The sequence below is a fragment of the Microcaecilia unicolor genome, chromosome 1, assembly GCF_901765095.1.
Source record: "Microcaecilia unicolor chromosome 1, aMicUni1.1, whole genome shotgun sequence".
Classification (NCBI taxonomy): Eukaryota; Metazoa; Chordata; class Amphibia; order Gymnophiona; family Siphonopidae; genus Microcaecilia; species Microcaecilia unicolor.
Genome location: NC_044031.1, coordinates 519,465,205 through 519,490,798, shown reverse-complemented (window position 1 = coordinate 519,490,798; position 25,594 = coordinate 519,465,205). Strand labels below are relative to the sequence as shown.

The following is a 25,594-nucleotide window of genomic DNA, read 5'->3' as shown; positions in this document are numbered from 1 at the left end:
TGGGAAAATGGGCATCTACATGGCAGATGATGTTTAATGTGAGCAAATGGAAAGTGATGCATGTGGGAAAGAGGAACCCAAATTATAGCTATGCAATGCAAGGTTCCACATTAGGAGTCACCAACAAGGAAAGGAATCTAGGCGTGTTCTTGATGATACTTTGAAACCCTCTGCTCAGTGTGTGGCGGTGGCTAAGAAAGCAAATAGAATGTTAGGTATTATTAGGAAAGTAATGAAAAATAAAAATTAGGACATTATAATGCCTTTGTTTCGCTCCATGGTGCGACCGCACCTTAAATATTGTGTTCAATTCTGGTCACTGCATCTTAAAAAAGATATAGCAGAATTAAAAAAGGTACAGAGAAGGATGATGAAAATGAAAAAGGGGATGGGAAGACTTCCCTATGAGGAAAGTATATAGCAGCTAGTGGTCTTCAGCCTGGAGAAAAGATGGCTGAGGGGAGATATGATAGAGGTCTATAAAATAATGAGTGGTTTAAAATGATCTGTATGGAGAAAAATGAGTTTAAGAAATCAGCGAATAAGCTAGCTATTGATTTGCACAAGCAGGGATATCCACCATCTATAGTAAAAAAAATCATATACCAGAGCAAAATTTAACAATAGAGATCTTCTGTTAACGGACAAGAGGGAATCTCTAAACATGATAGAAGAAGAAGAAGAAGAAGACGATAAGAGAGAGGTCTTTATGCTGCATTTTCTAGAGGAAGGGAAGAGGTGGGCAATATAATTAAGAAAACACACCCATTATTCCAACGTATTAATCTCCATTTCGCCTTTTCTAGAGGACAAAATTTTAAAGAGATTTTAAGTCCAGCCCAATTAAAACCATGTTTGGAAGAGGATGTACCTCATGGACATGTAAAATGCGGCAAATGCAGTACTTGTGCTATAACGTTGGAAAGCAATGACTTTATCAATCCAGTTGACCAACAGAAATATCACATTAAATCTTATACAGACTGTAATTCCAGCTTTGTGGTTTACATTTTACAATGTCCCTGCAACAGATTGTACATTGGGAAACCACAAGGAAGTTGCACACGAGGCTGTTTGAACATGTCATTATAAAAAGATCCAAAATGGGATCCCCATTGGTAGCACACTGTAATTTAACCAAACATGATTTCACTCATTTTCTGAGTTTTGTCATCGATCAGGTGAATATTAATGTAGGAGGGGGCAATCGGGCTAGATGCCTCCTCCAGCTCGAGCAACACTGGATCTTTAAATTGCAGGCTCTAGAACCTAAAGGTTTGAATACGGCGATCCAATGGATAGTGTTCCTTTAAATGTTTAAAGGGACTAATATTAATGAGCGTCTTCTTTTTTTTGACACTGTGGATTAACAAGAAGAAGGAAGAAACTATAGTACAAGTAAGCATTGTTTAAATGTGTAGTGCTTTTCAGAGAAGAAGTTTTAGATACCGGGCTGCTTTAGGAAATATTTGACAGCTAACAGGTTTTGCCATTGAATTTGAATAACTTTGTGTCATCAGCAAGTTTAATTACCTCACTAGTTACTCCCATCTCTAGGTCATTTATAAATATATTAAAAAGCAGTGGTCCCAGCACAGAGCCCTGGGGAACCCCACTAACTACCCTTCTTCATTGAGAATACTGACCATTTAACCCTACTCTCTGTTTTCTATCTTTTCACCAGTTTTTAATCCACAATAGAACACTACCTCCTATCCCATGACTCTCCAATTTCCTCTGGAGTCTTTCATGAGGTACTTTGTAAAACACCTTCTGAAATTCCAGATACACAATTTCAACTGGCTCTCCTTTATCCACATGTTTGGTCACCCCTTCAATCAAATGTAGTAGATTGGTGAGGCAAGATTTCCCTTCACTAAATCCATGTTGACTTTCATGTCTCATTAATCCATGCTTTTGAATATGCTCTGTAATTTTGTTCTTAATAATAGTTTCTACCATTTTGCCCGGCACCGATATCAGACTCACCGGTCTATAATTTCCCGGATTTCCTCTGGAACCTTTTTTAAAAATCGGTGTTACATTGGCCACCCTCCAATCTTCCGGTACCACGTTCGATTTTAAGGATAAATTACATATTTCTAACAATAGCTCCGCAAGCTCATTTTTCAGTTCTATCAGTACTCTGGGATGAATACCATCTGGTCCAGAAGATTTGCTACTCTTCAGTTTGTAGAACTGCCCCATTACATCCTCCAGGTTTACAGAGAATTCATTAAGTTTCTCCGACTCGTGACCTTCAAATACCATTTCCGGCACCGGTATACCACTCAAATCTTCCTCGGTGATGGTGTAATGTAATATGTATGTGTATATGTATATACTGAACAATATGTAAGCCGCATTGAGCCTGCCATGAGTGGGAAAGCGCGGGGTACAAATGTAACAAAAAATACACAAATTGGAAAAAAGTAATGTAAGATCACTGTGCCAGAATATTTTTAAATAAATAAGTTTTAAAAGTCTTTCAAAATAAAAAATAAGAAGGCAAAGCTCATAGATCCAATGGCAAAAATAAGAAAAAATGAATAGCCTGATAGTAAAACAGAATCCTCTAGAATCCTTTTAAAGCACTCATGAAAAAGGGAAGAATTGACCTATAGGTGTCTCTAAACTTCAAGAGCCCACAATCCATAGGAAAAGAAACCAATCTGTGAAGGTATTCTGGAGAAGACTTGTCAAATAATTTAAAAACCAAACAGGCCAATTTAAAATAAACTTGAGCTTACACAGAGAGCCTGTGAAGCAACATTAAAGCATGAATAGTGCTGTCAAATTTGCTCATATGTCAGACAAGCTTAGCAAGAGTATTTTGGAAAAACTGAAGCCTATTTCATAACCTAGCTGCAAGACTATTGCAATAGTCTAAATGGGATAACAGAAAAATTTGAGCTAAGATGGCCAAATAGTTTTTGTCAAAATAGTGATGAATACTCCTTCATTGACAATATTTAAAATAGCCGACTTGAACAAGATGACTAACCTGAGATTCTAAAGAGAGGGTGGTATCCAAAATAACACCAAGAGCTTTAGAAGTGCATTCAACTTTTAGAGACAGTCTAGTAGGTAAAGATAAAGGGTCACTTTTAAAAAGCCGCACTGCCGATTCTCGGTGCGGCAAATGAGAGGAAGACCATTCAGTTCCTAAGGGCTTCCTTTCGTTTGCAGTGTGGGTATTGCTAGCGTGGCTTTGTAAAAGAAGTCCATAGAGAGGCATAATTGAATGAAAACGTCTATCTCCATGGGCGTTTATCTCTGAGAACGGGTCCGTGAAGGGGCGGACCGAACCGTATTTTCGAAAAAAATAGACGTCCATGTTTTATTCGACAATTTGCGAGCTGGGTGTTTTTGTTTTTCAGCGATAATGGAAAATGAAAGCGCCCAGCTCAAAAACAAATAAATCCAAGGCATTTGTTCGTGGGAGGGGCCAGGATTTGTAGTGTACTGTCCCCCCTCACATGCCAGGACATCAACCGGGCACCCTAGGGGGCACTTTTACAAAAAAAAAAAAAAAAAAGGTAAAAGAGCTCCCAAGTGCATAGCACCCTTCCCTTGTGTGTTGAGCCCCCCAAATCCCCCTCAAAACCCACTGCCCACAAGTCTACACCATTACTATAGCCTTAAGGGGTGAAGGGGGGCACCTACATGTGGGTACAGTGGGTTTGGGGGGTTGGACGACTAATAAGCATTAAGCAGCACAATTGTAACAGGTAGGGGAGGGATGGGCCTGGGTCCACCTGTCTGAAGTCCACTGCACCCCCTAATAACTGCTCCAGTGACCTGCATACTGCTGCCAGGGAGGTGGGTATGACATTTGAGGGTGAAAATAAACAGTTGTGAAACGGCATATTTTGTGGTGGGAGGGGGTTTGTGACCACTGGGGGAGTCAGGGAAGGTCATCCCCGATTCCCTCCAGTGGTTATCTGGTCATTTAGGGCACTTTTTGGGGCCTAATTCGTGGACAAACAGGGTCCAGGAAAAGTGCCCTAAATTCTCGCTAAAAACGCATATTTTTTTTTCCATTATCGGCGAAAGGCGCCCATCTCTGATCAGCCAATAACCACGCCCCAGTTCCGCCTTCACCACGCCTTCGACACGCCCCCGTCAACTTTGTACGCTTCCGCGATGGAGTGCAGTTGAAAACGTCCAAGTTCGGCTTTCGATTATACCGCGTTATTCGTTTTTGGGAGATAAACGCCTATCTCCCGATTTAGGTCGCAATATAGGCATTTTTGTCTTTCGATTATAAGCTGGATAGTCAACTAATACAATCATATACCACAGAGTGGCAGTATAACAAATTTACATATTAGGACATACTACTCACCATTTGGTGTCTTCCCTATTGTCTAACATAACATGATAGATAAAAATTAAAATTGGTAACTGCATGACCCTGAATGAACAAGAACTTACTGTAACCTAAAATGCAATTAAAAGTATCTATACAAACCTTTGGTGCATATAACTGGGATGGATCTTTTATTGATTATTCAATTTACTGAATTCATTGTGAAAAAATGTCTTCTTGAGGTTTTAGTGAGACAGTAGATTCAGGGCCAGATTAAAGCAAAGGAGACATATGTCTGAGAGTACATTTATTATACAACAGGAGGAAATTATAGACTGGTGAGTCTGACGGTGCCGGGCAAAGTGGTAGAGACTATTATAAAGAACAAAATTACAGAGTTTATTCAAAAGCATGGATTAATGAGACAAGAGGGGCATTTTTGAAAGGGATGTTGAAGTTGCGATTTGTACGTCCTTGTAAAACAGCAAAATCCAGGGGTGGGGAAACCTATATTTTCGAAAAAAGATGGACGTCCATCTTTCATTTTGAAAATATTGTCAGAGACGTCCAAATCCTTAAATTTGGCCATCCCTAGATTTGGCCGTCCCTAGACATGGACGTTTCTGACTTTCAGTGATTTTCGAAACCAAAGACGTCCATGTCAAAAATGGCCAAATGCAAGCCATTTGGTCATGGGAGGAGCCAGCATTTGTAGTGCACTGGTCCCCCTAACATGCCAGGACATCAACTGGGCACCCTAGGGGGCACTGCAGTGGACTTCATAAATTGCTCCCAGGTACTTAGCTCCCTTACCTTGTGTGCTGAGCCCCCCAAAGCCCACTACTCCCAACTGTACACCACTACCATATACCTTACGGGGAAGGAGGGCACCTAGATGTGGGTACAGTGAGTTTCTGGTGAGTTTTGGAGGGCTCACTGTTTCCTCCACAAACGTAACAGGTGGGGGGAGATGGGGCTGGATCCATCTGTCTGAAGTGCACTGCACCCACTAAAACTGCTCCAGGGACCTGCATGCGCTGTCATGGACCTGAGTATGACATCTGAGGCTGGCACAACATATTTTTAAAGATGTTTTTTGAGGGTGGGAGGGGATTAGTGACCACTGGGGGAGTAACAGGTCATCCCCGATTCCCTCCGGTGGTCATCTGGTCATTTCTGGCAACTTTTTGTGCCTTATTTGTAATAAAAACACATCCAAATGTTCATCAGGGATGTCCTTGTTTTTTTCGATTATGGGTCAGAGACGTCCAAGTGTTAGGCACGCCAAAGTCCCTCCTTCACTATGCCTCTGACACGCCCCCTTGAACTTTGGACGTCCTTGCGATGGGCTGCAGTTGGGGACATCCAAAATCGGCTTTTGATTATACCGATTTGGATGACCCTGGGAGAAGGACGTCCATCTTCCGATTTATGTTGAAAGATGGGTGACCTTCTCTTTCAAAAATGAGCTGGGCCTGGGGCAGGACTGCCTCTCCCACCTGGGCTGCTGCTGTGCTGTGCCCCCCCCCCCCCACACACACACACTCGGGCCACTATCCCCACCCACCCCTTTACCTTCCTTTGTGTGACTGCTGCTCCCTCGGTCTGTTGTCTCCTGCACCTGTGTGCTGGGATCCAGATGATTGCATTAACGCAATAACCCAGGTTATTGCATTAATGCAATCATCCAGTCCTGGCATGCAGGAACTGCAGAGATACAGTCCCAGAAGCAGGCAGACAGGAAGAAGCTTGCCAGCACCGCACCCCCTCCCGGAGGCCAGGTCTGGGGAATTTTGCCCCCCTCAGTGGTCCTGAGAGGAGTTCCATCTCCTTTATCATTTTGAGTGCTGTTCTTTGAACCTTTCCTAATTCCGCTATATCTTTTTTGAGATGCGGTTACCGAATTGAACACATACATACATACATATCTATCTATATCTATATATCTATATAGATAGATATAGATATATATAGAGAGAGTGTGATATATATCTATATATATGTATCTATATAGATACATAGAATACTGTATTAAGAAACATGATAAACTGGCTTTGAGATAATTAATTTGCACAGTAATTAAAAATGGTTCTTGGCACAATGCAAATAAAAACATTAACAAGTGTTATGAAATTAATGGACAATTACTTACCCAATCGCTCTGTGTGTGCAGGGGCAGACATCGAACTTATAAGTAATGCTTGGCCAGTTAATGCATCCTGTGCTAAATGTGCCTGTGCTGTATGATGAAGGTGACTAGCATCACTGGAAGCGCCTGCAAAAATGATATAAAATGAGCAACTCACCTTAGGTGAACATTCACTTATTAGTAACTCCTATGCTGTAGTTCACTGGTTCTATTACTTCACATGTACAATGCTGAGAGTTCTAATCATTGCCTTCCAGGTATTGTATTTATTGAATTTACCAAGCAACAACAACCTGAAATACATTGTAGCATTGATTTTCTCCAGGTTAATAGTTAAGCAAAAGAACCCTTTTCTTAAGCATTATATAGAAGTACTGAATTTCAAAGTACTGGATTTCAGATATGGGGGAATAGCTGATGAAGGAGCTGGCAACATGGGTAGGCATAGGAGAAGTGGAAGGACAATGGGACAAGATGAAAGCTGCTACAAATATGAAACAGATCTTTATACAAGGAAAGTAAACATAAACAAGAGAAATAGGAAGCCTATATAGTTCTACAAACAAGTGGCCAAAATATTAAGGGCAAAAGATATGCAGGGTTTAAGAAATACAGAATAATGCAAAAAGAAGATAATGGAAAAGACGCAAAGAGGGAAATATGGCTAGCAAAAGCACAGGCAGAAGAAAAATGGTTAAACGTAAATAGAGGTGACAAGACTTTTTCAGATATACTGGGAAAAGGAGAAAAGCTAGGAATGGACTTGTAAGACAAAGATGCTGCTAAACACTAAGTGGAGAGTGATGAAGATAAAAGAATGTGCTAAACAAATACTTCTCTTCAGTGTTCACAAAAGAACATCCTGGAGAAGAACCACGGTCAGTTGCCAAGTGTATATCTGGGAATTGAGTGAATATTGCATTGTTCACAGAAGAAAACATTTATAAACAATTTGAAAATCTAAAAGTGGACAAAGCTATGGGGCCAGATGGGATAAATCCCAGGATACAGGATAAAAATATAGGAGATCTCACTGAAGCTGAACATTTTAGACCAGTGGTGAGTATTCCATGGATAGAGAAACTCGAGTTTCTGGTGAACTATCAATTTTCACTTTTTTAGAGGAATCTATGGGCACTGTTTACCAAGAACATAAGAGTAGCCTTACTGGGTCAGACCAATGGTCCATCTATCCCAGTATCCTGTTTTCTAAACAGTGGCCAAGCCAGGTCACAAGTACCTGGCAGAAACCCAACTCATAGCAACAGTCCATACTACAAATCCCTGGGCGACCTGTTGCTTTCCATGTCTGTCTCAATAGCAGACTATGAGCTTTTCCTCCAGAAATTTGTTCAAACCTTTTTTTAAACCCAGATACACTAACTGCTATTACCAGGTGTGCTAGTGTTTTTAGCACATGCAGAAAATTAGTGCACACTAACTGTGTAGGCGTCCATAGGAATGTTGTAGGCACCTAAAGCGCACGCTAAAAATGCTAACACGCCTCTAGCGTGGCTTAGTAAACAGGACCCTATGTATTTACATTCCTCACAGTACAGGTTTCACCCAATGCATAGCATGGAGACAATGCTTATAGTGCTTATAACAGAAACAAAATAATACATAGCCTTGGGTAAGGAAGCTGTCCTATTGCACTTTGATATTTCTGCAGCATTTGATGCAGTGGATCATGCTTTCCTGTTTATTAGATTGAGTGAAATGAATATTGGGGGATCAGTTCTTAAATGTTTTTCATTCTTCCTGGGAAACAGACAATGTAGTGTTTTGTAGCATCAAAGGGTTGGAATCCGAACTGCGGTGTCCCTCAAGGGTCCCCATTGTTGTCTCAACTTTTTAATGTTTACATGAGCCATTTGAGAGATTACTTACAGTCTTGAAACATATTTTCATTATCATATGTGGATGACAATTTTGTTTTGCGCCCTGTTCAAGATTCTTTGGGGAATATTTTTTCATCACTAAGGCATCATATAAACATAGTAGAAGATTGGGCTTCAGCTAACTTTTTTAAACTTAATACACAGAAAACAAAGTCAGTATGGTTTGGTGACCAGCAGAATGTCTCTTCTGAAATAATACATTTTTCCTCAGGTACTTCTTTAACATTTGATAATAAATCAAAAGTAATTGGTATAATTTTAGATTCCAAGCTATTTTATCAACACCAGATTAATTAATTTATGTACTTATGTATTTATTTATTTGTTGCATTTGTATCCCACATTTTCCCACCTATTTGCAGACTCAATGTGGCTTACAATATTACATCATGGCAGGCGCCATTCAAGAGTAGATAAACAATTGGTTACATACAAAGAAACAAGTGTAACATAATGGATATAATCAATTCAGTAAATCAGAAAACAGTCAAACTATCAAGTAAGTTGAGAGTTATTAGGGCATCCTTAAGCCCTGGTGGATTTTGAACAATAGCACTGGCAATTTTGCTTCCATTATTGGATTATTGTAATTTTTTATATTGCAGCATAAATAAACAACAAATGTGGCAACTCCAACTTCTATAGAATTCAGCCGCTAGATTAATCTTTGGATCAGACAGGTTTTGTAAAGTTAGCTGCCTGTTGAATAATTTACATTGGCTAAGATTAGAACCTCAAATTCAATTGAAAATAGCTTGTCCGCTCTATAAATATGTTTTTGGTGATAACTTGCGTATATTCCCAAGTCATAGAGGGCATTTAAGGAGTTCTAAAAATCTGTATCTTGATGTCCCGTCTATAAAGAAAAAATATGATTGAAGTCTGTTTGGGAATATTCTTTTGCCTTCTGAGGCACAAAAATATGGAATAGTCTACCCATAACAGTTTGCTTAACTATTCTTTACAGGTTTTGTTTTTTTTTTGAAAGGTCTTAAAAATGTATTTGTTCATTTCTTAATGTTAAGTTTTATTAAAAAATACTTGGATATTTTTTATTAAGATTAGATTTGATTTTAATGTAATTCTATGCAGTTGGGATACCTTTATGCATTGTATAGGGGTGTAAACAGAAAAAAAACATATTTTTATTCAGCGCATTTTATTCTTTTGTTTTTTTGCCCTTTTGAGACACACACAGGGGCATAATCAAAAGGGACGCCCAAGTTTTGCTGAGGACTTCCTCGCAAAACGTTCCGGTGGAGGGGCGGGGAAACCCGTATTATCGAAACAAGATGGACGTCCATCTTTCATATCGATAATACGGTCAGGGATGCCCAAATCTTGAAATTTAGGTCAGCCCCAGAGATGGTCGTCCCTAGACTTGGTCGTTTCTGACTTTCAGCAATCATGGAAACCAAGGATGGCCATCTCAGAAACGACCAAATGCAAGCCCTTTGGTCATGGGAGGAGCCAGCATTCAAAGTGCACTGGTCCCTCTGACATGCCAGGACACCAACTGGGCACCCGTGCTTATAAAGGAGAAGCTGGATGTATACGTTGATTTATATATAATTGCTTTCTTTGACGCTGCAGCAGAGGGCACCAAAGCATTGCCAATGACGACCCCCAACATGGAACCCCGGACCACACAGCTACAGCTCGGGTTCCTCCCTCCCTACTTATTTGACTCCTTATATTGTTATGCTGTGTTTGTTTATTACCATTTTGGTTTTAATTTTGATTTTTGTGTTTTTAGACCCCTGAAGAAGGCTTGTTGCCGAAACATGGCTTGTGTAGGGTTTTTTGGGTTTACCTCTTGCGAATAAAATTTTTGGACGCACTTTCTCCTTTTTGTGTTGGTCATTTGGAAGTTGCTTCGCTTTCATCTCCATTGTTTTGTGCTTGCTTCTCTTGTGAAAGTCGTGGACCCCCTTTTTTCTCTTCTCACCTGGCTTATGCCCCTGACCTGTCCATGCCCCCCATGGAGTTGTATGCTCTGGAATTTGAGCATACATAACTTATAGAATACTGACTAAGGGCAGTTACTTGCAAAATTGCCATTTAGCACTAATGTGATGGAGTTTATAGAACATTGCCCTTCCTTAAGCAAAATCCCTCTCTAACTAGCCTGAGCCACCTTAAGAGCACTGATCCCACACCAGGAGGAAGTGAGCCATGAGGGGTGGAGATAATACCTGACAGTTTAAAAAAACAGGGCCTGGCTAAAGTTAAGGAGGCCCAGAGTGGGAGGATTCAAATCCCCACTGTATGCTGCTGATGCTCTTGTTCCATAAACTTGACCTGGATGAAGTAAGTCATTGTTACTACTGGACTGAATATTGCAAGTTTTGCTTTGAGGTCTGGCTGAAACCAGACCTGGACCACAGAGGGAAACCAAGAACTTATAGGCTGTGTTTGGGGTGTGGCAACCCCAGCAGTCATAGACTGTGTTAGGCCTGCTGCTAGAACCTTGCTTACTAACTGTGTTTTCCTGATCCGCAGAGGTTTACCCACCCTATGTCTCGGGTCCTCTGAAGGAACAGGTCTGAGGATTCCTTTACCTAAATACTTATTTAGTTTTCATCTCTTTTGTCTTGCTGAGATTTCATTGGTCCACTCCCAACCCTTTCTAGGGGTGTCACAAACAATTATAACCAATAATTGGTTTGCACACACAAATGTGTGTGCTAGTCAGAAATTTGGGTGCACAACTCACTAGAATTAGAGGGATAAAGGGTATTTCTATAACTGGGCAACTGCATTTACGAGCCACTTGTGCATGCAAATGTAGAGAATATCAGCAGTTTCATGGGTAACTGTATATACACATGTAAGTGGCAGCAAAGCAGCTAAGTGCTATTGTTAAAGCATGTGTCTAACCAGTATAGCATGTAAATGGGAGGGGGGGCATTTGTATAGGTGGAACATGAGCAGGATGTGGGTGTGCCTCCCACTTACATGTACAACTTACAGAATACTGCAATTTAAGCATGTCATTGCCACATTTAGGTACCCACATTTATGCCACACCAATGGCTGATTTAACGGTGATTGCCTAGATTATAGGCAAGCTAATGCTGGGATACACTAGTATCCTATAACAGAAACTGCCATTATAGACTAGGTGTACCTAAAAGGGGAAATGGAGCTTGATATACCGCCTTTCTGAGATTTTTGCAACTATATTCAAAGTGGTTTACATATATTCAGGTACTTATTTTGTACTAGGGGCAATGGAGGGTTAAGTGACTTGCCCAGAGTCACAAGGAGCTGCAGTGGGAATTGAACTCAGTTCCCCAGGATCAAAGTCCACTGCACTAACCACGAGGCTACTCGTCCACTAAAAGGATGTGCCCACCTAGAGAATTGCCACCATCGTACTTTGAAAATATCTAAAACATCCTTGTAAATACATTGGTAAAATAACTTGCCTCCTAGTAGCATCTCCTGAAGCAGATTGTCAATTTTCATCATTCCAAACAGCTTTACAAATTGTATTGCCTCAATCATTTGCCATGTAATACTCTGGAGTGTGGGGAGTAGTAAAAGAAGTTCTCCAAATCTCCCTCTGGAATCGTACTGTCGATCATTGATATAATCTTCCAAACTCACTTGCACTTGGTATCGGGTGTTCTTAATCTTCAATGGGTCACTTAGTCCTTTGGCATCTAGACATCAAAATAAATAATCTCAGATTTTGAATGCCTCATATGATTTACAGTAGTTATAATACTTACAAAGAGCAATTAGGATGCACCCAACTGTAGATGGACAAAGTGTTGAAGCTCTATGTCCATATAACAAAAGTAGTCCTTGTGGGGGGGATTTTGTCTGATGATTAAACAGCTGTCACCCTATTAGCCTTATTCAGACCTGATCTCTATGACACAAGCTTTGCAATTCTGTATTAATAGGGTGCTCTAAGATGGCGATCCATCAATTGCAACTATTCTTGGACATTTGAAGCACAAAGGGTGCAAATTATCAACATGGTGATACCCTGTGTTAAAATAACCCAACTTGTGGTAAAAATGACATGACTTAACACTAGCCCACGTTGATAACTTCTCTCCTTAGATCCCATGGACTAGGCCTCCAAGATCATGTTCCTTCACTTCTGAAACAGTTATGCTGGTTTCCTGTTTAGCTGAGGATGAATTAAAGATTCTAACATTTGTATTTAAGATTCAGCTAAAGTAAGGGTCAGTTTACTTGCAGAAGTAGTTCATCAGTGCTGCTGAATATATAGCTCTGACCACCACGGCACTTTATCATTTAGTGCCAAGGCAGTCTGGAGCAGAGTTGGGTTAAAGATGGGAGTTATGCAGGCACTGTAATATTCAGTGCTGGTGTCCACATAGAGAATTGTGTATGAAGGACTGCACAAAAGATAGTTCTAACCAGTGCTTTTTTCTGAAGGAAAAAAGGTACTGGTACTCATTATGGGTAAGCTTAGGGGCGGGGTCACCATCTATGGCTCTGCCCCAATGGTAGCCATAGTAGGCACATCCCTTTTTGCCAGCCATACCGCATATAAACAGGCATCATTGAAAATATTACACCAGTATAGGAGAAGAAAAATAACTTGTGATCTTTTTTCATTATAAATAATTTCTGTAAGCTATTACAGCTCCAGTACAGCCCAAATGACACAAACCAAATTAGCATATAGACCTGAAATTAGGAGAACAGTCTTGCCAAATCTGAAACACAATATGTTATCAAGGTCTCAGAATTTAACAAACAGATCCCTATTTATACACTTGGCCTTGCAGTCACACATGCAGAACAGAGATAGCCCAAATTCTTCCAAATTTAACCTGAAATCCTAAGAAGCAAGACTCTGCATCCAGCACTATACCAGGGAAACAGCAAGAAACATTTTTCCTCCTATACAGTGCAAAATAAGACAGCAGATGTACATTCTCAGATTGGACATATTCCAAACACTAAAATGAAAATTATTTTTTCCACCTTTGTTGTGTGGTGACTTTGTTTTTCTGATCACGTTGGTCCCAGTCTCTGATTCTGCTGCTCTCTATCTGTTCTCTTAACTCCATTGTCAGGGCTTTCTGTCCATTTATTTCTTTAATTTCCTCCTTTCTTCTTCATTTCTTGCCCTACATCCATAAGTAAAAGCTGGGTCCTCCGTGGACTTGACTGGAGAAGGTATAAAATGGATCCAGCTTTTCCTATTTTCTCCATCTATATACAGTCTTTCTCCTCTCTTCTCTTTTCCTCATCTCCATCCTTATGCACCTTCTTCTTTTCTCTTCCCTTCCATCCATCTATGTCAAGCATTTCTCCTCTCTCCCATTCCTTACATCTATGTCCAGCATTTTCCCCTACCCTCCATCCATGTGCATCTCCTTCCTCTCTCTTCCCTTCCTTCAATCCATGTCCAGCATTTCTTCTCTCTCTCCCCTCCATTCGTATCCAGCATTTCTTCTCTCTCCCCTCCCCTCCATCCATAATCATCTCCCTTCCTCTCTTTTGCCTCCCCTCCATCCTTGTCTGGCATTTCTCCTCTCTCCCCTCCATCCATGTGCTTCTCCTTCCTCTGTCTTCTTTCCCCTCTATCCATGTCAAGCATTTCTTATCTCTCCCCTCCATCCATGTCTAACATTTCTCCTCTCTCCACCTGCCCTCCCCTCCATCCATGTACAGCAATTCTCCTCTCTCCCCTGCCACCCCTTCATCCATCCATATTCAGAAATTCTCTCTCCTGTGTTCACCTCCATCTATCCACGTCCAGCAACTCTCCTCTTTCCTCTGTGTTCCCCTCCATGCCCAGCAATTCTCCTCTCTCCTCTGTGTTCCCCTCTATTCTTTCATGTACAGCAATTCTCCTCTCTCCTCTGTGTTCCCCTCTATCCATCCATGTACAGCAATTCTCCTCTCTCCCCTGCCCTCCCCTCCATCCATTCAAGTCCAGCAATTCTCCTCTCTCCACTGCCCTCCCCTCCATCCATGTCCAGCGATTCTCCTCTCTCCACTGCCCTCCCTTCCACCCATGTACAGCAATTCTCCTCTCTCTCATCATCCCCTCCATCCTTCCATAGCAGTTCTCCTCTTTCCCCTGCCATCCCCTCCATCCATCCATGCCCAGCAATTTTCCTCTCTCCTCTGCCCTCCCCTCCATCCATCCATGTCCAGTGATATTCCTCTCTCCCCCTGCCTTCCCCTTCATCTATGTCCAGTAATTCTTCTCTCTCTCCCCTGGCCTGGTCTCCTCTCCCATCCATGTCCAGTGATTTTCCTCAGGAGAAACCAAGTCCCTCTCTCCCTAGGTTCTGAACCAGGACCAGAACACCCCCCCTCCCGCTAACACTCTTGTCTGGTGCAATTTTATAATAATAATAAGAAACCAAATCCTTGACTCTCCCGAGACCTGATCCTCTGTGCCGACACCAGAATGCCCCTTACTCATGTCCACCCTTGAGGAAGAAGGAAGTTACATCAGAATGGGGGTAGGTCGTGGCATAGAGAAGTTCTGGTATCACTCAGTGCAGTGGATCAGGTGGTCTCAGGTGAGTAAGTGCGCTATGCGGACCTGGTTTTGTCTTCTTACAGAATTGCACCAGACAGTGTGTTAGTGGGAGAGAGAGGGAGCATCCCATTCTTAGACCCGGACCCAGTGAGTATGGAGGAGAGAGAGAGGGATGTTGGGCATGCCACGGGGAAGAGGGGGGGGGGGGGGTAAAAAGGTGCTGGCACTATGTAGCAGCCTGTACCAGCACAAAAAAAGCACTGGTCCTAACTTTGCCTGATTAGCTATGTGGGTATGGCACTGAATATCTGTGATACTCACATAACTTCTGGGTGCCACCAATGACCAGGATATTCAGAGCTGGTGCCACTGAATATCCAGGTCTAATTTTTCAGGCTGTGGTCAGCATTTAAAGATATGCTGACTGCCGCTGGATGAATATTGGCCTGTATGCACTTATGTTTTATTTTACCTAGAAATCTGCTAAACTTCATTCATTACTGAAAATATAAACATAAGAATAGCCACACTGGTTCAGACCAATGGTCCATCTAGCTAGTATCCTGTTTCCAACAGTGTCCAATCCATGCCACAAGTACCTGGCAGAAATGCTACCAATCCCAGGGCAAGCAGTAGCGTCCCCATGTCTATCTCAATAGCAGACTATGGGCTTTTCCTCCAGGAACTTGTCCAAACCATTTTTAAACCCAGATATACTAACCCAGTTTTTCCCAAGTCCAGTGCTGGAGTACCCCTTGCCAATCAGGTTTTCAGGATATCCACAATGAATATGCATGAAACAGATTTGCATATAATGGATGCAGTGTATGCAAATCAAGTTCATGCATATTCATTTGGTAGATATCCTGAAAACCTGATTGGCAAGGGGTACTCCAGAACTGGACTTGGGAAACACTGTGCTAACCGCTGTTACCATAGCATCCAGAAACGAGTTCCAGAGCTTAATTATTAGTTGAGTGAAAAATTGAAGGAAAAAACCTCAGGCATGTCTCATGCTTATATCAAGCCTCAGTGTGTTTCATTCATTATTGTTACCAACTTGGAAAATCTGAAAGCAGAATATTTTTTTTTTTTTTTATGCCAATGATTAAACTTGCTGAGGCTTGATTTAAGCACAATCCCCACATTCTATATAGGGCAATTTGAGTCACATGCACAAATCAGGTTGTATTCTGGTTAGCGTGCACAAATTATCTTAATAAGACAATCATTGCCAATAATTGCCACTTAACAAGCAATTATTAATACTAATTGGCATTCATTAGAATTTATGCAAACAACTTTCTAAGTGTATTCTGTACAGTGATGTGCATACATTCTAAGATGCAGATTGGAAAAGGGGGCTTGGCCATGTGTGGGTCATGGGCGGTCCTAAAATCTATGAGCGCTGTCACAGAATGCACCTGCTAAATTTAGTCACATGGATGGTTGTTAGGTGTTTTCTATAAATCGTACCTAATTTAGGCGTAGTTTATAGAATACTCCTAGGCATATTTTTTTCAGCACTAATTTTTAAGATGCCATATATAGAATCTAGCCAAATACGTGTCTGAGGCTTTTTTCTTCCATTTTCAATAATGTGTTACAGGAAGCAAGCAATCACAAAATCTTTTTTTTAAATTTTAATCATTATTTTAAATTTACAATCACTTCAATATATCAGTGATAAAATAAGCTCTCCAGAAGTCAAGGAAATTACAATTCAAAAGAAAAATAAATCAGGAAAGGTAGATCCAAGATGGGAAAATAAACTAGTGGGGTGAAGTAAAAAAATATAAGTAAACATAGGGGCCCTTCTACTAAACCACGTTAAGCGCTAACACGCACTCAAAACAGAAAACAGGGTTTACCGCAAGATGTGATAGATCAGCAATAATTTGCCTGTCAGCACATGCTAATTGCATGCCATTGATGGAGTGTCTTATGGGCAGGGAATGGGCGTGGAAGTGTTATCCAGCTAGCACATTCACATTAGCTTGCACTAAATGGACAATGCAAACTTAACGTGGGAGCACTTAACAACTCCTAAGTAGGATGCAGTACATGCTCTAGCATTAATATTTTCACAGGCTTCACATGCTAATGGAAAAATTAATGCAGGACCTACAAAACTGAAAAAAAGCCCTATTTTTGGGCCACATTACAAACGGGCTTAGTGCATGGGAAACACCTATGTTAAAATGTGCCAAGTTCATTTCTTAATATAATGAACATAGCCTGTGCTAAACAGTGAAATACAAACTTAAAGTAATGTGGAGGGCCATTTTCGATATGACGTCTAAGTCTGACTTTGGACATTATGCAAAAACATCCAAAATCTGAATAGGAAAGAAGGTAATTTTCAAAAAAAGAAAAACATCTATCTTTTTTTATTCAAAAATACAGTTTTGAACAAGGTTTTGTGATTTGGACCCAAAATGGACGCGTGGCAATTTTGATTTTTGCTGCACGTCCATTTTTGGCAAACAAAAAAGAGGTATTTTTCACAGGCACGCTGAAAAATGAATTGGCGCACACCCAAACCCTGCACCTACACTACTGCAAACAATTTTTCAGTGTGCCTTTGTAAAAGGACCCCTTAGTGAGTTGTACACGTAAATTCTAATTACTGCTAATTAGTGCTCATTATTTCTTGTTAAGTGCTGTTAAAATGTTGATTGGCTTGTTAAGCCAATCATTTACATACATTGTTTTACAATACGCTTGGATTTCGGTGAGAACGCTAGGCGCGATATATAGAATCCCCGGGTTAGAGTCAAAAAACAAAGTTTTACCTTTAAACAGAATCTCACAATTATAAGAAAATGTCATTACAAAATTAGCACCTAAAGCTATCACTCTTGGCTGCAAGGTTATGAAAGCCTGGCATTTGAGTAACTCTAGATAAGTCAGGAAAAAAATGCACTTTTTTTTCACTCAAAACAGCTCATTGATATTGCAGAACTACAAATGAAGGATATTGTTGCAATCTAGCTCCAGTGTAAAAGTTACTTTCAGTGTCATCATCTGAGTAATCACATACAAGAGGATACTAAAAAGACTGTAAGATCTAGACCAGGTATAAGCCCCTCCTTGATTTCTCAATGTATCATGCCTCAAGAATCAGTAAAAGAGTTTCAGTTGGTTTTTGAGTATTTCCATTAAATATTTCCTCACCATGATGCCCTTTTACTAAAGTTTAGCGCTCGCTAAATGCTAAGAAGATCATAAGTGTCAAATGGGTTGTTAGAATTTAGCATACACCAAGCTTTAGTAATAGCATCCCATGTCTACCAGAGTCATTAAATGGAACCTAGGACAATTCAGAAATTTCAGGTTGTTTCTTGCTTTTTGATATTCAAGATATTCAGCTCCTGGTTCAAAAAAATATATTTGTCTCTCAAAAAAAATCCCAGTCCGATCTTGAATATCTATCTTAGTCCCAAAGGATACCGACTTGCTAATCAGGCTTATTTTCGAAAAAGAAGGGCTCCCATCTTCCGACACAAATCGGGAGATGGGTGTCCTTCTCTCAGGGTCGCCCAAATCAGCATAATCGAAAGCCGATTTTGGGCGCCCTCACCTGCTTTCCATCGTGGGGACGACCAAAATTCATGGGGGCGTGTTGGCAGCGTAGCGAAGGCGGGACTGTGGTGTGCTTAAGAGATGGGCGTCCTCGGCCAATAATAGAAAAAAGAAGGGCGTCCCTGACGAGCACTTGGCCGACTTTACTTGGTCCATTGTTTCTTACAACCAAGCCTCAAAAAGGTGCCCGAACTGACCAGATGACCACCGGAGGGAATCAGGGATGACCTCCCCTTTCTCCCGCAGTGGTCACCAACCCCCTCCCACCCTAAAAAAAAAACTTAATTTTTTTTTGCCAGCCTCTATGCCAGCCTCAAATGTCATACCCAGCTCCATGACAGCAGTATGCAGGTCCCTGGAGCAGTTTTAGTGGGTGCAGTGCACTTCAGGCAGGCAGACCCAGGCCCATCCCCCCATCTGTTACACGTGTGGTGGTAAATGGGAGCCCTGGTAAATGTGAGCCCTTCAAAACCCACCAGAAACCCACTGTACCCACATGTAGGTGCCCCCCTTCACCCCTTAGGGCTATGGTAGTGGTGTACAGTTGTGGGGAGTGGGTTTTTGGAGAGGGTTTGGGGGGCTCAGCACACAAGGTAAGGGAGCTATGGTCCTGGGAGCAATTTCTGAAGTCAGCTGAAGTGCTCCCTAGGGTGACCGGTTGGTGTCCTGGCATGTGAGGGGGACCAGTGCACTACGAATGCTGGCTCCCTCCACGATCAAATGGCTTGGATTTGGTCATTTCTGAAATGGCCGTCCTCAGTTTCCATTATCACCGAAAACTGGGGACGACCATCTCTAAGGACGACCATCTCTAAGGTCGACCTAAATGTTGAGATTTGGGCGTCCTCGATTGTATTATCGAAATGAAAGATGGAAGCTCATCTTGTTTTGATAATACGGGTTTCCCCGCCCCTTCACAGAGCCGTCCTGTGAGGACGGCCCCAGGAAAACTTGGGTGCCCTGTTTGATTATGCCCCTCAATATATCCCATTTCCTGGGCTTGAGCAATAATCACTTCAGAAGTTATATTTATAGCACCTATATATTTACCTAAAAATTTAAGAAGGCATGATTTAAGGTCCTGTATGGGAGAAGTAGAAGGCAACACATGACTCTCAAGCTGAGAGAATTTCAATGCAAACTCTTTATTAGGCACCAAAAAGTAAAAGACCTGAAGCAGGCACTTTTTAACGTTCACTTTTGGTGGGTTTTCGATGCTGCTTGGCAGTATTTATAGATACCACACACAGACAAGGGAATTCCATCAAGTCTTGTGAACTCTGAGGCAAGCAGCCTTCTGCCGAAACACAAACCTGTGTCGGGTCTTTTACTTTTTGGTGCCTAATGAAGAGTTTGCATTGGAATTCTTCTGGCTTGAGAGTCATGTGTCACCCTCTACTTCCCTTTGGTTATTACCTGTCTTTCGTAGAGGGTGTCCTCCTGTTTCTCTACGTTTTAAGGTCCTGTATCATGTATCAAAGATTCTCATGCTTAACAACCTCATGTTTCACAATAAGGAGTGACTGAGGGAGTCAATTAAGGTTTCCAATTCTTTAGAGCAATGTTTTCAGCACTAGACTTGTTCTGCTAGTCTTGTTCTGTGGATAAATATTGTGCTTCTGAAAGCTGACCTAAAAACAGGAGAACTTTATAATGATCTATGTAAGTCCATGTTTTATTTTGAAGTCTGAATTAATGAACAAGGAATCAACATACCTGGATCAAAAAACACAATTGCCTTCAAACAAGCATACTCATTGTCATCTATCTGAATTTCCTGGAATGGTCGTACAAGCTCATCAAGAATTCGGTTGGCCACTCTGCTGATCTCTATTTCAGAGCTATTACGGAGAATAACATAGCCGTTCCCTTAAGAATAAAAAAGGCATCATCAATACCTGTTTACTATAAAATGAAGCTTCCAGTAAGACAAAATAGTGCAGGAATTAGCTTCAAAATTGCACTCAAACCAATGTATTATGGATGCTGTGATAGTCTACAAAAAGTAGACTATCACAGTATGTAGGTGAAACAAGATGTAGGTGATATCTGTTTATTAGACTACCTCAATATATATGTGATTAAAATTCAAGAGCTATGCCTCCTTCATCAGGATGTTGAGAAACCTTGAACAAATTCAATAATTTTGTGACTCACGTTTGAGAGACATGATCCCTTTGTCTCTTGCTTCAATAAAGCTATCACTTGCAACTTGCTTTTTTGAACCACATTTACAATGGACCTCTTTTAAAAAGCAGCAGTAAGCCCAAAGCGGGCTTACCGTTTGCTAAAAAGGAAGTACTGCTGGGGTACTGCAGCAGCCTGGCGGTAGTTCCCACCCACAGTGCCCGTCATAGCGCCGGTGTGTACCCAGCAGTAATTGGGCAGTGCCACGCGCTACCCAGTTACCTCCGGGTTAGTGCGGGAGCTCTTACCGCCACCTCAACGGGTGGTGGTAAGGGCACCCCCTCCCCCCCAAAAAATGGCCGTGCAACAAGTGCTTCACTTGCCACATGGCCATTTCCTTAAAAAAAAAAGACCTACATTTTACTCAATGTGGCAAAAGAGGGCCTTGGTGCATGTCAAAAACAGCAGGCCCCCTTTTGCCACAGCTTGGTAAAAGGGGCCCAATGTATTCTAAACTTTAATTTAAAAAAATCCATTAATCAGATTTACATTAACCAAATCACATTTTTCTCACAGAGATAATAGACTGAAATGTTTAGTAGTTAACTAGGGCTAATGATTTCAATTTTAGACATAAGCTAGCTAATAATTTTTAGAAAGCAACAAAACCTAATAATTGGTCATTGCTTATTTTGTTGTTTCTCTGTAGTACCTGCAGTACCCAACACTGTGTAACATGGTGCCATGTGTTAACAGTCTACCCTCCCCTTTCCTGCATTAACCACACAGGCTTTGCAGTTACCACTTGCTAATTTTTGCTTTAAGGTTTCAGAAAGTGCAAAAACTATTTCATTTTAATAAAAGGGCCTCTTAATTATCAGGATACAATTTAACATAGTACCATAATAACTGATGGCAACTAATAACCTATTCGCCCATCTGGTCTGTACTGCTAAGGACATATATCCAACTTACCAGCTTTGAAAGCTTTACTGCTTGGTATTATACTTTAAATAAATTATTATTACTGTCCTTCTCTTTGGGCTTCTACCGGCCAGTATGTACCATCTCCACCTGTTATCACCTTAGATTTGTACAACTGTACAATGAGATTTACTCCTTATGTGGAAGAATGACCCCTAGTGGTGGTATTGCAAGACTACCACAATGGTCGTGAACACCAGTTTGGATTCAGACACTGATTCAGGTGTCCGGCAAAGAAGGACTGTTGCTGCCCAGGACCCACTACCCCATCAATGCTGACCCCTCTCCCCAGGGGATCAAGGGTAAGGAGGGTAGGGTTCGGGGGAGTGGGGTAATTGGTTAGAAGAGTGGTGTTTCATGAAGGGGCAAGGTTTGCATATTGGATTTTGCCCTTGTAGGGCAGGCTTTATGTCAGAGATGGGTTCTGAATTGAATGGGGGGATCAAGTTTGTATCAGGGTTTGAGTGTTGAATGAGGTGATCAGGTTGCATAGGGGGGCAGTGGATCAGAGGATACCCTGCTAAACCACCACTGACAACATACTGCACTATCATGATGTTCATCGGACCATGTGGTATATTTGATTATCTGTCCGTGCCCTAAGATCTATGTGGGCGAAACCACCCGCCCTCTATGAAAACGCCTGTCTGAACACAAAAGCTGTCTCAAGAGATCCAGACTGGAAGCGCTGATTGTGATACACTGTCTTGAGATGGGACATGATTTCTCTTCCCTCCAGGTTTTTGCAATTGATCAGATTCCAGCCAATACTCCTGGCAGACTCAAGAAGTTACTCCAGAGGGAACAATTTTGTATCTTTGCATTGAACACAGAAGAACCCCATGGCTTGAATCTGCGACTGGAGTGGAGGACCTTTTTTTGAACAGAACCATTCACAATATTACTCCCCCTTTTTTGAACAGAACTATTCACAATATTACCCAAGGTTTCTTTATTTTTTGCCTTATTTTTGTTTTATTTTCACCCGATTTTAGAAAGTGTAAAATTTTCTTTGTTTAGGTATAATATCTGGTCATTATTTTACATAGAATACGGTACCTGATGAGCAGGGTGATTCCCCCCTTGGTGGGACAGGAAATGAGATTACTGATTCCCAGGATGTGACATCACTCATTCAAGAATATAAAGGAGAGAAAAGAAGCCGCGGCCATTTTGTGGCTTGGTGATCCCATTATATTAAGGCTAAATGTGCCTGATATCATTGGCAAGTATTTTCTTTTGAATTATTTATCATAATCTTTGACTTGCTGGTTTGATTTTTTTACTTTTAAGGTTTTTTCTACACTTTAAATGTTTTCACGTCTAGTTTGTTTTTTGATTGTTTGATTGAGAAGGGGTTTTTTACATGCTTTTCAGGTCCTCTATGCCTTGAGACAGCTGATTGCGAAACTCTGGCCAAAGTCAGTGTGTTGGACTGACTACTTGCACATTACCTGTTCTACTTGATAATTAAGTTAAGTAAAAACTGTTTTAATGTTTGGGGATCCACTTCAAGTCAGTTCTCTTAAATCAGCATTTTTACATTATAGTTTTGGAGTTAGAAGGAGTTTGTTTGGAGCCCGTGAAGATTAAATGGCCCATTGATTTCTTTCCACCCATGTTGTTTTTCAACATTGTTTTCAGGTGGTTGGTTGGGCTTTCAGCTGAGGATTTTTCCCCCTTTTCTCCAAAAGGAAACATTGAACTTTACAGCTAAGATTTTCTACAATGCACTTCACAGAACCATAGTCATACATATATATAAAAATACTTTGGTGCCAACATATGAGAGAAACTTTTTAGGGTTATACAGTAGTAATATATAACCTGTCATTAAAATTGTCCGTAATACCTGAAGATTGGAGGGTGGCAATGTAATGTTGATTTTTAAAAAGGGTTCCAGGGATAATCCGGGAAATTACAGACCAGTAAGCCCGACGTTAGTGCCGGGTAAAATAGTAGAAACTATTACAAAGAATAAAATTACAGAACACATAAATAAACATGGTTTAATAGGACAGAGTCAGCACGGTTTCAGCCAAGTGAAGTCTTTACTCACCAATTGGCTTCATTTCTTTAAAAGCATGAATAAACATGCGGATAAAGGTGAGCCGGTTGATGTGGAGGGGCATAATGGAATGGCGCCGACCAAATAGATGGTCAGCCATCTATTTGGCTGGTGCTGCAAAGAGCAGTCCTGAACCGTATTATCGAAAAAGATGGCCGGCCATCTTTCATTTCGATAATACGGTTGGCGCCGGCCAAATGTCAGAGATGGCCGGGTTTGAGATGGCCGGCATCGGTTTTCGCCGATAATGGAAACTAATGCCGGCGATCTCAAACCCGGCCAAATAAAAGGCATTTGGTCGTGGGAGGAGCCAGCATTTGTAGTGCACTGGTTCCCCTCACATGCCAGGACACCAACCAGGCACCCTAGGGGGCACTGCAGTGGACTGCTGAGCCCCCCAAAACCCACTACCCACAACTCTACACCACTACCATAGCCTTATGGGTGAAGGGGGGCACCTACATGTGGGTACAGTGGGTTTTGGGAAGTTGGAGGGCTCCCATTTACCACCACAAGTGTAACAGGTAGGGGGGATGGGCCTGGGTCCGCCTGCCTGAAGTGCACTGCACCCACCAAACACTGCTCCATGGACCTGCATACTGCTGTCAGGGAGCTGGGTATGACATTTGAGGCTGGCATAGAGGCTGGCAAAAAAATATTTTTCTTTTTTTTTGGGTGGGAGGGGGTTGGTGACCACTGGGGGAGTAAGGGGAGGTCATTCCCGATTCCCTCCGGTGGTCATTTGAAGCTTGGTCCTGAAAAAAAGGGACCAAGTGAAGCCGCCAAATGCTCGTCAAGGCCGGCTTTCTTTTTTCCATTATCGGGCGAAGCCGGCCATCTCGTACCACGCCTCCATCCCACCCCCGTCCCGCCTTCACTACCCTACCGACACGCCCCCTTGAAGTTTGTCCGGCTCCGTGACGGAAAGCAGTTGGCGCCGGCCAAAATTGGCTTTCGATTATACCGATTTGGCTGGGTTCAGGAGATCACCGGCCATCTCCTGATTTGTGTCAGAAGATGGCCGGTGATCTCCTTCAAAAATAAGCTGGATAGTGTATCTAGATTTTCAGAAATTTTTTTACAAAGTTTCTCATGAGAGACTCTTGAGAAAATTAAAGTCATGGGATAGGAGGCAATGATCTGGTCTAGTTTAGGAATTGGATATTGGATAGAAAACAGTGGGTAGGGTTAAATTATAATTTCTCTCAATGGTGGGGGGTGGAATGCCAAAGGGATCAGTACTGGGACAGGTGCTATTTAACATATTTATAAATGATAAGGAAATCGGAATGAATAGTGAGGTGATTAAATTTGCAGATGACACAAAGTATTCAAGGTTGTTAAAACACTGCAGGAAGACTTTAGGAAACTAGAAGACTGGGCATCCAAATAGCAAATGAAATTTAATGTAGACAAATGCAAAATGATGCACATTGGAAAGAATAATCTGAGTCATAGATACCTGATGCTAGGATCCACCTTGGGGGTCAGCACCCAAGAAAAAGATCTAGGTGTCGTAGATAATACGCTGACATCATCTACTCAGTTTGTGGTGGAGGCCAAAAAAAGCAAACAGGATGCTTAGAATTATTAGGAAAGGGATGGTAAATAAAACCGAAAATACTATAATGCTTCTGAATCACTCCATGGTGCAACTTCATCTTGAGTATTGTGTTCAGTTCTGGTCGCTGTATCTCAAAAAAAATATAGCAGAATTAGAAAAGGTTCAAAGAAGAGCGACTGCCATAATAAAGGGGATAGGACTCCTCAAGTATGAGGAAAAGCTAAAGAAGTTAGGGTTGTTCAGCTTGGAAAAGAGATGGTTGAGGGAAGATATGACTGAGGTCTACAAAATCCTAAGTGGTGTGGAATGAGTAGAAGTGAATCTATTTTTTACTCATTCCAAAAGTACAAAGACTGGGGGGCACTGGAGGAAGTATGGAGTGTTGCCACAATTTGGGTTTCTGCCAGGTACTTG

The 25,594-nt window shown here is 41.5% G+C and overlaps 1 protein-coding gene across 1 annotated transcript in view; it reads right to left on the bottom strand.

Annotated features, from left to right (window-relative positions):
• HNF4G (hepatocyte nuclear factor 4 gamma) overlaps positions 1–25,594 on the bottom strand; it is a 149,397-nt gene that overhangs the window by 4,835 nt on the left and 118,968 nt on the right. Inside the window, exons 7-9 of the mRNA XM_030215667.1 lie at positions 20,154–20,306; positions 11,794–12,030; positions 6,465–6,587 (exon numbers count right to left, since the gene is read on the bottom strand). Of these exons, the coding sequence (XP_030071527.1) occupies positions 6,465–6,587; positions 11,794–12,030; positions 20,154–20,306 (513 nt within the window). The remainder of the gene's footprint in view (positions 1–6,464; positions 6,588–11,793; positions 12,031–20,153; positions 20,307–25,594) is intronic.